At 47.0% G+C, this 12,863-nt stretch overlaps 1 protein-coding gene and 2 non-coding genes across 3 annotated transcripts in view; 1 reads left to right on the top strand and 2 right to left on the bottom strand.

Annotated features, from left to right (window-relative positions):
- Positions 1 to 12,863, top strand: part of LOC126231833 (glutamate receptor ionotropic, kainate glr-3-like) — a 101,228-nt gene that overhangs the window by 75,930 nt on the left and 12,435 nt on the right. The window contains exon 5 of the mRNA XM_049942421.1: positions 3,746 to 3,957. Coding sequence (XP_049798378.1) covers positions 3,746 to 3,957 — 212 coding nt within the window. The remainder of the gene's footprint in view (positions 1 to 3,745; positions 3,958 to 12,863) is intronic.
- Positions 3,134 to 3,208, bottom strand: Trnat-ugu (transfer RNA threonine (anticodon UGU)). Its single transcript has one exon. It is a non-coding gene; the product is annotated as a tRNA-Thr (tRNA).
- Trnai-uau (transfer RNA isoleucine (anticodon UAU)) lies at positions 5,158 to 5,232 on the bottom strand. The gene has a single exon. It is a non-coding gene; the product is annotated as a tRNA-Ile (tRNA).

Raw genomic sequence — 12,863 nt, 5'->3', positions numbered from 1 at the left:
TTACATCTGTATTGCTTATCTCGCGCTTACACTAACCTGTGATCTTGCAATGTTAATCACTTAAATACGTTACTTAAACAAATGTGTTCCTGAAAGTACATTGGAAATAAAGTCTCATGCTTCTTGACAGAGCGTAGGGGAAGGATGCGGGAGACCCGCACCGCCGTACTAGGCAAGGTCCTAAGGGAGGTGGTTTGCCGTTGCCTTCCTCCGACCGTAATGGGGATGAATGATGAAGACGACACAACAACACCCAGTCATCTCCGGCCAGGTGAAAATCCCTGACCTCTCTGGGAATCGAACCCGGGACCCTGTCCTCGAGAAGCGAGAACGCTACCGAGAGACCACGAGCTGCAGACCGAAAGTACATTACTGTACATTAATTATCTTTTGATGTTGCAATTTTTTCCGTCATTGTAAATTTATGGCACAGTCTGACTAAAAGAAGGGATCAGCTGGTTTATTTATTTAGTTATTTATACATGTCCAGAAATAACATATTAAATATAATTTATCATACATAGCATATCATACATATATACTACAAGTATTACAGAGAATATGTGCATATTTATATTCCATGCTGCCCAGAATTCCGCTCCACAGACTGCCTTATCATTGGCGATAATCAGATCGTCCATGGACACAGGTTGCGACAGTTTTCTGCAGTTGAGTAGGTGCTGATGGTCTTGGGGTTCACCACACTCACATAGTTCGTCCCCTGAGATGTATCCCCATTTCTTCATGTTCTCCTTGCACCGAGATACTCCAGTTCTCAATCTATTGAGTACCTTCCATGTCGTGTATGGGAGATGATGACCTGTAGCATGTTCTTCCTTGGGGTTGTCCCAATATTTCTCTGATGATGAGCTACGCCAGAGTTGTATCCTATAGTCTGCAGGTGATGTCTGGATTGGTTGCGTTGTCCGGAGAAAACGTTTTCTCGACTTGAATCTTGGTGTTTGATGTTCGCATCCAAATAGGCGGTGTCTCTGATCCGTCTCCTGCTTCTTTCTTTCCACTTCAGCTGCTATTCTCCTTGGATATCTGGAGGTGCTATGCCCATGAGGTGGTAGATTTTGTCAACAGGGGTTGCCCGCAAGCAGCCGGTTACAATTCGTCCTGTTTCATTTAGATTTACCTGTTTGGCATGGCTGGAGTTCTGCCATACAGGTGCTGCGTATTCAGCAGCGGAGAAGCACAAAGCGAGGGCAGATGTGCGTAGGACCTGTGGGTGTGCTCCACAGTTGTTGCCGGTCAGTTTCCTAATAATGTTGTTCCTCGCACTGACTTTCATTTTTGTATCTGTACAATGGTCCTTGACAGTGAGGGACCGGTCCAACTTCACTCCGAGGTACTTTGGGGTGTCACAGTGGGTCAGCTGGTGACCTCTCCAGGTTATTCTGTTTCCTCCGTGCCTCTCTGTTCTGTAAGTGGAATGCACACACTTGTATTTTGGAGGGGTTTTGCTTCAGGTAGTTGCTATCGTAGTACACAACTGGCCATTAAAATTGTTACACCAAGAAGAAATGCAGATGATAAACGGGTATTCATTGGGCAAATATATTATACTAGAACTGACATGTGATTACATCTTCATGCAGTTTGGGTGCATAGATCCTGAGAAATCAGTACCCAGAACAACCACCTCTGGCCGTAATAACGGCCTTGATACGCCTGCACATTGAGTCAAACAGAGCTCGGATGGCGTGTACAGGTACAGCTGTCCATGCAGCCTCAACACTTCAAGAGTAGTGACTGGCGTATTGTGTCGAGCCAGTTGCTCGGCCACCATTGACCAGACGTTTTCAGTTGGTCAGAGATCTGGAGAATGTGCTGGCCAGGGCAGCAGTCGAACATTTTCTGTATCCAGAAAGTCCCGTACAGGACCTGCAACATGCGGTCGTGCATTATCCTGCTGAAATGAAGGGTTTCGCAGGAATCGAATGAAGGGTAGAGCCATAGGTCGTAACACATCTGAAATGTAACGTCCACTGTTCGAAGTGCAGTCAGTGCGAACGAGATGTGACCGAGACGTGTAACCAATGGCACCCCATACCATCACGCCGGGTGAGACGCCAGTATAGCGATGACGAATGCACGCTTCCAATGTGCGTTCACCGCGATGTCGCCAAACACGGATGTGACCATCATGATGCTGTAAACAGAACCTGGATTAATCCGAAAAAATGACGTTTTGCCATTCGTGCACCCAGGTTCGTCGTTGAGTACACCATCTCAGGCACTCCTATCTGTGATGCAGCGTCAAGGGTAACCGCAGCCATGGTCTCCGAGCTGATATTCCATGCTGCTGCAAACGTCGTCGAACTGCTCGTGCAGATGGTTGTTGTCTTGCAAACTTCCCCATCTGTTGACTCAGGGATCGAGACGTGGCTGCACGATCAGTTACAGCCATGCGGATAATATGCCTGTCATCTCGACTGCTAGTCATACGAGGCCGTTGGGATCCAGCACGGCGTTCCGTATTACCCTCCTGAACCCACCAATTCCATATTCTGCTAACAGTCATTGGATCTAGACCAATGCGAGCAGCAATGTCGCGATGCGATAAACCGCAATCGCGATAGGCTACAATCCGACCTTTATGAAAGTTGGAAACGTGACGGTACGCATTCCTCCTCCTTAGACGAGGCATCACAACAACGTTTCACCAGGCAGCGCCGGTCAACTGGTGTTTGTGTATGAGAAATCGGTTGGAAACTTTCCTCATGTCAGCACATTGTAGGTGTCGCCTCCGGCGCCAGCCTTGTGTGAATGCTCTGAAAAGCTAATCATTTGCATATCACAGCATCTCCTTCCTGTCGGTTAAATTTCGCGTCTGTAGCACGTCATCTTCGTGGTGTAGCAATTTTAATGGCCAGTAGTGTAGTTAGATAATGCCTCAAGGCTTATTGTGAGTTTTTCTTCCACCTCCTCGGAAGTTCTACCTTGCGCGGCAAGTGCCGGTACTACACATCCTGAGGCATCTATGAATTCTCAATTTGGTAATGGGAGGAAGTGGAGTGGAGGTGGGAGGGAGGGCGGAGACTGCAGAGCGAAACCAATGATCGAATACAGCATGCAGACTCAAATGATTGTAGCAATGAAATGATAAGGACATGTTGAAAATGTGTGCCCCGACCGGGACTCGAACCCGGGATCTCCTGCTTACATGGCAGACGCTCTATCCATCTGAGCCACCGTGGGCACAGAGGATAGTGCGTCTGCAGGGACTTATCCCTTGCACGCTCCCCGTGAGATCCACATTCCCAACATGTCCACACCACTACATCCGTAGTGCGCCTAATAGATGTTTGCCCAACATACTCATTACTCGTGGCAGATTAATCTACCAAGTCCCGTACGAGTTCGGGCATAGCGTGTGTGTTCGCACAAGAAGGTCAATGGCCGGGAAGCCATATTTTAACTATATATATGACGGTAGTATCTAAAGAACAGTTACCGTGGATGACCATGCAGCTTTGCTAGAAATGAAATGATAATTAAATGGACACCTACACTAACGCCTGTTTGCAGCTAGGATGTCCATTTAATTATCATTTCATTTCTAGCAAAGCTGGATGGTCATCCACGGTAACTGTTCTTCAGGGAACAGATACTACCGTCATATATATGATTGTAGCAGTTATGCCGAGATGAAAAGCCTTGCACAGGATAGACTAGCGTGGAGAGTTGCAGGAAACTAGTATTGAGACTGGGCTACACATCCCGTAACGTGCGGCAGGGACGGCGAACGACTCGTCGCAGCCGTCGTGGCGGCTGGTGGTGCTGCTGACGTTCATGCTGTCGCTGCTGATAAACACGTACTACTCGGCCAGCATGACGGTGACGCTGCTGCTGCCGCCGCCCGTCGTCTACCGCTCGCTGGCCGACATGGTGCGCGGGGACGTGCGCCTCGCCCTGCACAACACGCCGGACATGCTACAGCTGCTGCAGGTATCTAGCGTCGGCCCTAGCCCAGTTAACCGACTGCCGAAACAAGTTTCTAGATATGAAACTTCCTGGCAGATTAAAACTGTGTGCCAGACCGAGACTCGAAAGGTCCCGAGTTCGAGTCTCGGTCCGGCACACAGTTTTAATCTGCCAGGAAGTTTCATATCAGCGCACACTCCGCTGCAGAGTGAAAATCTCATTCTGGAAACATCCCCCAGGCTGTGGATAAGCCATGTCTCCGCAATATCCTTTCTTTCAGGAATGCTAGTTCTGCAAGGTTCGCAGGAGAGCTTCTGTAATGTTTGGAAGGTAGGAGACGAGGTACTGGCACAAGTAAAGTTGTGAGGACGGGGCGTGAGTCGTCCTTGGGTAGCTCAGTGGTAGAGCACATGCCCGCGTAAGGCAAAGGTCCCGACTTCGAGTCTCGGTCCGGCACACAGTTTTAATCTGCCAGGAAGTTTCATATCAGCGCACACTCCGCTGCAGAGTGAAAATCTCATTCAAGTTTCTAGATAGTTGCAACAGCTATCAACCTAGGCTCCTGTCTAACCGAGTACAGTACCTCCCTGTGTTGTTACCTGCTCTCCACGCACATTTTGGGTACAAATATGGGGAAACATTCACGGTTTGGTTTCGTTAATAAACTTCAGTGCCATCTGGTATGATGCAGACGCGGAAATACTGGAATGAAAATTTAAACTGAAATCGATACTGAGTTCAATTTGTAATTTCTGAAAACAGGCAAACAATAGCGCCTCCTTGTTTCTTTGTGACGCACCTGTATGGATCAGGAGGTGGGCATAGAAGACGCTGACAAAGATAACCAGGACAATTCCTTAACATACTGGCATCGTGATCCAGCGATTACCAGATTAGAAGTTATTGTCTAGCATGGAACATCGAAGTTTTATTTTGAAATAGCCGTGCGGGATTAGCCGAGCGGTCTAAGCGCTGCAGTCATGGACTGTGCGGCTGGTCCCGGAGGAGGTTTGAGTCCTCCCTCGGGCATGGTTGTGTGTGTTTGTCCATAGGATAATTTAGGTTAAGTAGTGTGTAAGTTTAGGGACTGATGACCTTAGTAGTTAAGTCCCATAAGATTTCACACACATTTGAACATTTTTTTATTTTGAAATGATAATTAAATCAAGACCCTAAGCTGTCGACGGGCGTTGATATACATCAACGGGGACAGTTGTAAATGTGTGCATCGACCGGGACTCGAACCCGGGATCTCCTGCTTATATGGCAGACGCTCTGACCATCTGAGCCACCGAGGGCACAGAGGATAGTGCGACTGCAAGGATTTATCCCTTGCACGCTCCCCGTGAGACCCACATTCCCGACTTAATGTCCACACACTACATTCGTAGTACCCCTGCCCATTAGACTCATTACTCGCGGCAGACAACCTTACCGAGTCCCGTAAGAGTTCGGGCAATGCGTGTGCATCCAGCACAGAACAAGAAGGTCAATGGCCGGTTAGCCATGTCGTACTTGTCCCCATATTTCGGACATGGCCGAAAGAACAGATACCATCTTCATATAGTTAAGGCTAACCGGCCATTGACCTTCTTCTGTGCTGAATGCACACGCATTGCCCGAACTCTTACGGGACTCGGTAAGATTGTTTGCCGCGAGTGAGTGTAATGGGCAGCGGCACTACGAATGTAGTGTGTGGACATTAAGTTGGGAATGTGGGTCTCACGGGGACCGTGCACGCGATAAATCCCTGTAGTCGTCCTATCCTCTGTGCCCTCGGTGGCTCAGATGGATGCAGCGTCTTCCAGGTAAGCAGGACATCCCGGGTTCGAGTCCCGGTCGGGGCGCACATTTTCAACCGTCCCCGTTGTGGGGCGGCGGATAGTATTTTTGTTTGTTGATTTATATAAAATTTGTTTGTAGAAACACTGCATTTCACGGCCGATTAACCATATGTGCGGCGGTGGGTGGAATTATTGTTGTTAAAAATGTTCTCATTATTTATGCTGGTTATTTATGCTGTCTTTCGCCGTTCTCAACACTGGCTCTCTAACTACAATATTGGCAACCAGAAAGTGATTAGCAAAACGTGAAGCCTGTAATTAGAATTCCTAGTGCCCACTTTATCTGAGAATACACTAATAGTTACAGCTTATAGCTCTGAGGAATTAGGAGATTGTCTGGGATTTATAATCAAAAACAGTCGTGAAAAAATGTCCTGTATTCTGAAAGTCACAGATGGAAACAAAAGAATCCACACAATCTAACTAACAGACCAGTTCAGAGTCTAATGCGCTGATGCCACTATAAATGTCCAAATTAAATGTTTAAATGAATACTCGCCATAATTTGATGATAAGGTTCATCAAACGCCACGCTAACTAATGGTAGAATGTTTGTCCCGCGACGGCACGTGAAAATACGACAATACGCAAACTGAAGATCGATAATTAAAGTCAACCCAGAATTAACACTTCACTCGAAAATGATTTCATGGTTACACGTATCCCGAGTAACTTAATACGGTATCCGAGGCTGTTTGTAGCAATGATACCGACGCGACGCGACTCGACTCCCGACACAGATGGCGTGTTATTCAGCGTCTGGAGAGAACTGGGGCCTTGCTTCCTCGCGCAGCGTTCTTATATATAAAGCCGCGGTGCGGACGGCTAAGGGAACGCCTGATCAAATCGGCTCTCCCGACTAGCCGCTGGGCTAGTAATGCACCACTTTAAGTTACCGAATAAATCGTAGCTTCTTTTACTGATGGCCGATGAAGCTCTCAATTTAAATGTGCATTCAACACACAGGTAAGTAATCATAATAAAAGTTTGACGTGGCTAAGTTAAATATTTTGGGTGAGAGAATTAATTTAATTACACTGCACGCAGTAGACGAGCTCTGAACTGGCCCTTTGGAGATACGCTATCGCTATAGTTTTATAGGTATTCAAATGAAACTTCTCACATCCTTATGGTGATAGCGGATCTCAATTCTACTTAAATATAAACATCCTAGCCTTATTTATTAGCCTACTTAATCTATCTTGCTTCCTTAGGTTTTAAGACGAAAACCAGAAAATCATGAATTTCCACTAAAGTCTTAATTTGTGAGATCCAGAAGACTGTTTTTATTAAATAATTATGAAAAATGAATCTAACTATCAATTTTTAATTCTCTAGCTCTTTTCTGTTGCGCCAATGATTTTTACAGAAAAACGTCCAAATTTCGAAAATGGCTAAAGTTATCGAACTGATATTCAACACATGTTGTTTTAGTATTACTCCTGACATGCTAGAACCGTTTTAGGTTATTTGCTTGATTTTTAAAGTATTGCTCAACATTAATGACGTCAGAGCTAGTTACAGCGGACTGGCTGGCACACAGTGGAAAGACTGATGTGAATTTACTACAGCGTGAGTAGGCTGCTTCCCTACACTGTTGATGTATATCAAGGCCTGTGGACAGCTTAGAGTCTTGATTTAATTATCATTTCATTCTAAGGGAGCTGCATAAAGCTTCTTTTGGTTGGTTTGGCACTGCGTTTACTACACGGTAAACATCGTGTCCCCTGTTATACGGGACTACCGAGAAAGAGCGAAGGAAGGAACGTACAGCAGATGGATTAGGGTTTAATGTATTCCAGAATGATGTCATTAGAGACAGAGCACAAGCCCGCGTTGTGTAAAGGATGGGGAAGGAAATCGACTGCACCCTTTCAAAGGAATCATCCCTGTATTTGCCTGGGGCAGTTTAGGGAAATCACGGAAAACCAAAATCTGGATGAACGGACAAGGATTTGAACCAGCGTCCTCCAGAATGCGGGTCCAATGTGCTAACCACTGCGCAATCTCGCTAGACGACAGTTACGACTATTTCTTTCAACAATATCGATGCTGCAACGTAACTTCCATAAGAACACTATGCAAATGGCACTGGCGACAGAATGAAAAATACCGCGTTTCAATTTAATCTTCACTTTTATTTCTTAATGTACGTGGTGGATACACCGTTTCCCAAAAGATCACCGAAGTTAAGCACCTTCGGGTGTGACCACTACTTCGACGGATGAACGTCCGGATGCGCCGTGTGCTGTTGACAATTTTCCCCTCGAAACTTCCTGGCAGATTAAAACTGTGTGCCGGACCGAGACTGGAACTCGGGACCTTTGCCTTTCGCGGGCAAGTGCTCTATTGCATCTGCTCGGGGCGGACGTCGTAAGACATCCGTTTTAAGTTCGTTGTTGATCGATTAGCTCAGTTTTTTTATTACAGAGGGCCGCTAACCTGCTGACCGAACACGCTGAGCTACCGTGCCGGCGGTCGACTGAGCTACCCACGCACGACTCACGTCCCGCCCTCACAGCTTTAATTCCGCCAGTACCTCGTCTCCTACCTTCCAAACTTCACAGAAGCTCTCCTGCGAACCTTGCAGAACTTGCACTCCTGGAAGAAAGGATATTGCGGAGACATGGCTTAGCCACAGTTTGGGGGATGTTTCTAGAATGAAATTTTCACTCTACAGCGGAGTGTTCGCTGATATGAAACTTCCTGGCAGATTAAAACTGTGAACCGGACAGAGACACGAACTCGGGACCTTTGCCTTCCGCGGGCAAGTGCTCTATCGGCTGAGCTACCCAAGCACGACTCACGCCCCGTCCTCACAGCTTTAATTCCGCCAGTACCTCGTCTCCTACCTTCCAAACTTAACAGAAGCTCTCCTGCGAATCTTGCAGAACTAGCTCTCCTGGAAGAAAGGATATTGCGGAGACATGGATTAGCCACAGCTTGGGGGATGTTTCTAGAATGAAATTTTCCCCTTGTCTTTCCGACAGAGGGGCAGGAAGAGTGGTAATTTGAAGTCCTCACTCACCAGTCTTCGTGCCAATGTCTAGTATTAATTTGGCAATGTCTCTTGAAGTGAGGTTATACGACACGGTTGATGCTGATTCGCCCGCTGGATGGAGACATTAAGCTTGGTGGGGCTCCTTGGTGCTTTTCGAAAGTAGTAGGCTATGTGCCGGCACTAGGTTTCACCCTCTCCATTCTCTCATTATCTCCAACACGAAAGGAATTAACAGAATTTGAACGCGGAATGGTAGTAGGAGCTAGACGCTTGGGACATTCTATTTCGGAAATCGTTAGCAACTTCAATATTCCGAGATCCACAGCGTCACGAATTTCAGGTATTACCTCTCACCACGGACAATGCAGTGACCGATGGAGTTCACTTAACAACCGAGAGCAGCGTCATTTGCGTACAGTTGTCAGTGCTAACAGACAAGCAATGCTATGTGAAATAACCTCAGAAATCAATGTGAGACGTACGACGAACGTATTTGTTAGGAAAGTGCGGCGAAATCTGGCGCTAATGGGCTATGGCAGCATACGACCGACGCGAGTTCCTTTGCTAACAGCACGACGTCGCTTGCGGCGCCTCTCCTGGGCTCGTGAACATATCGGTTAGACCCTAGACGACTGGAAAACTGAGATCTGATCAGATAACTTCCGATTACAGTTGGTAAGAGCTGATGGTAGCGTTCGAGTGTGGTGCAGACCACACGAAGCCATGGACCCAAGTTATCAACAAGACACTGTGCATGCTGGTGGTGGCTCCATAATGGTGATGGCTGTATTTAAATGAAAAGGACTGTGTCCTCTGGTTATGTTCGGCTGCCTGGAGACCATATGCAGCCATTCGTGGACTTCATGTTCCCAAACAACAATGGAAGTTTTATGGATAACAGTGCGCCATGTCACCAGGCCAGAGTTTTTCGCAATTGGTCTGAAGAGCATTCTGGACAATTCGAGCGAATGATTTGGACACCCAGGTAACCCGACATGAATCCTACCGAACATCCTGCACCAGCAACACCTCCGCAATTATGGACGGCTATAGCGGCAGCATGGCTCAATATTTCTGGAATGGACTTCGAACGACTTGTAGAGTCCATGCCACGTCGAGTTGCTGCACTACGCTGGGAAAAAAGAGGTCCAACACTAGATTGGGTGGTGTCCCATGACTTTTGTCAGCTCAGTGTACATATGTCAGATGATTTTTTAGGTTTTGACGTGCATTAAAAGACAATTATTTCTACCTGATTACGCCCATAAGACTGAAACTACAATAGTGGGTTGTTCAAATAAAGAATTTTTTACCGTCAAAGGCAACCATGATGTATTTTACAAAATTTTTCATGACTGTGAAGACCAGTTATGAGAATTTATATTTTATTTGTTTCTTATCCTGTCCACACGCTCCACGATCACAAAAAAATACATGCATCAATCCCACTTTGTGGATGAGCAGAGCGTATCTGACTAGCTTGGGGAAGACCTGGATCGTTCCCTGAGTTTTACCCAATAATTCGATTGATGAGATGAGGAGCCTAAGTTGACTGACTGAAAATATGGATATGCCCACAGAAAACTTTCCAGAACACAAGGGGTGAGATCATTTTGTGGGGCACTTCAGTGAGAGACTTCATGAAACAAACTTTGCTGTTGGTCCTGGTATAAGGCACTGGAACTACTGCTCACAGATCACTAAAGACTCTGCTGCTGCGTGCAGTAACAGCAAAAAGGAGGCATTGTTGCCAACGCCGAAGGTCCATTCTTGTACCTGAGAGCAGACACACAGCTGCAGTTGCTAACTTCACCCTCACTGCTCGGACATTCTATATGCTGACTCCTGTGCGCTATCAACAGGCCGATCATCACCTGGTAATAACATGCTCTTAAGCACTCCTGTCATAGTCCACCTGACAAAGCACCATTTACCTCAGATTCGCAACTACAATCTAGGGAAAATAATCTGGCATATTTTCATTATTAGTTGGGATTTTATTTTTATCTCACAGTTGAAAGACGTGGACCGTTTCGTAATTTTATTTATAAGTGAACATTTTTACCAAGGCTGGGAATCGAACCGTGGTGTGCTGCTTACTAGACAGGTGCCTTAGCCACTAAGCCACGTTGGCACAATGGTTCACACAACTGCACGAATTACCCTGGCACACCTCCCTCCTCGACCCAAATTTTCACTGTCGATCAAGCGTCCTTTAAATTCTCCCTTACTCGCGAACAGGATTGATGAGGCTCTCCATGTTCTGGAATAAGTCCATAGCATCGAACGTAAATAGAGGATTCAGCCTGAAACTCAGGTGCAAGTACTTATACGAGTACAAATGAAATGACACAATTTCAGAGACTTTACTGGTCTCATACAAATACGATATTAGACTGTTGTCCCCAGCGGGATGCTGGGACAGGGGCAACTGGAGGCGTTCAGCCACCTTGTTTATGCAAGTTTCCTTGACAGCCTGTTAAGGTGAGTACAAACTAGGTGGCGCTCTGCGGCGTTGACGGAAGTCGGCCGGATCCGCATCTAATGCAAAGCCCTTAGAGACTGGTTGGAGTGACAGGCAATGGCACTCACTGGGCGTATGGCTCCTGTCATGTTCTCATCTGAGGAACTGCTGCTTTGTGGTACACCACTCAACCACTCATAGCATGATGCTGCGTTGCTGGATGCTGTGCAAGCACTATTGCAGTGTACAGTTGCAGAGTATGTTGGTGGCTGACCCGTAAATCACTTGGCTGGTTTGCAAGTGACCGCCTGAAGCGTAGGCCACACTGGAGATGCTGATGTTTGGTTTGTGGGGCGCTCAACTGCACGGTCATCAGCGTTCATACAAAGTCCCAGTTTTTACACACTCCAGTTTTTTACACAGTCCAAGCTAGCCACCGTCAAAAATGATGATGGTGATGATGATGATGAAATGATGAGGACAACACAAATACCTGGCCCCCGGGCAGAGAAAATCCCCAACCCACCCAGGAATCGAACCTGGGACCCTGTGATCCAATTAGGCCACAATAGTATGATTGCATTAGAATTGTTGCGGCACCAGCTTTACAACCAGTTAAGGTGCATGCAGGAAAGTCGGCTGTGAAAACCTGGTGCTTCATGGTAAAATAATGCTGACATAGCATTCTTCAATGCAGCAATCTGCTATAGCAATGGGCTTGGATTCTACATGGCATGGCACAATGCTATGCTTCCAAAGACACCTACATGACTGGGAGCAGGCTCCTTTCACAACGTGGGCGGTCAGAGAGACTGAATGTTCCCTGTTCAACCATTAACGGCATCTGTTCTTGTACATCACACTCCATCCGACACTGTGACAGTCTCCACACCAGCCAATGGTCCAATGTAGCGCCAGAAACTTTAACCTCTCCAAGCAGTGTCATATGCCACGTGAAGCCACTGGCCTGCGAGCCATTAGCTAGACCTGATGGTGACAGGTCTTCAGCTGGTGCTACCGAGTGGCGGCCACTTCCAGGATGTCACTGTCTGACAGTCTGAGAGGCTCCGAAGATCCTGGGTTCAGCACAGAGCATCTGCACACATGGCTGGCTGCTTGGAACTACCTGCAGTCCAGCATAAACTCGCAGGCAGCCAGGCTGACAGCATCCTTGCGTTAGCAAGGCCATTTCACCAACAAACTACAATCCCATTGTGCTAACATCTCACTGCCACAGTGTGCATGTGCACAGCCCCAGGGACGGGTGTGTTGGCATTTTATGCTGAGGTACTACGCTGTTGCTTCAATGACGATACACCGCCTGGAAACAGACAGTGACATCTTCTATGGTAGCAATGCTGAATCAAAACATGTTGATATTGAATGGGCTCTCTTGGCTGCCAACATTACGTTTTGGTGCCAGAAAAGCCAGTACCAATATGTGAAATTGCAGACCAATGATCTGCAGCATCACTTCAACACGACCGGCCGCGGTGGCTGATCGGTTCTAGGCGCTTCAGTCCGGAACCGCGCGACTGCTACGGTCGCAGCTTCGAATCCTGCCTCGGGCATGGATGTGTGTGATGTCCTTAGGTTAGTTAGGTTTAAGTAGTTCTGAGTT

The sequence above is a fragment of the Schistocerca nitens genome, unplaced genomic scaffold (genome assembly GCF_023898315.1).
Source record: "Schistocerca nitens isolate TAMUIC-IGC-003100 unplaced genomic scaffold, iqSchNite1.1 HiC_scaffold_419, whole genome shotgun sequence".
NCBI classification, from domain to species: domain Eukaryota; kingdom Metazoa; phylum Arthropoda; class Insecta; order Orthoptera; family Acrididae; genus Schistocerca; species Schistocerca nitens.
The sequence above is the reverse complement of the archived record's forward strand: the minus strand, read 5'-3'. Positions and strand labels throughout refer to the sequence as shown.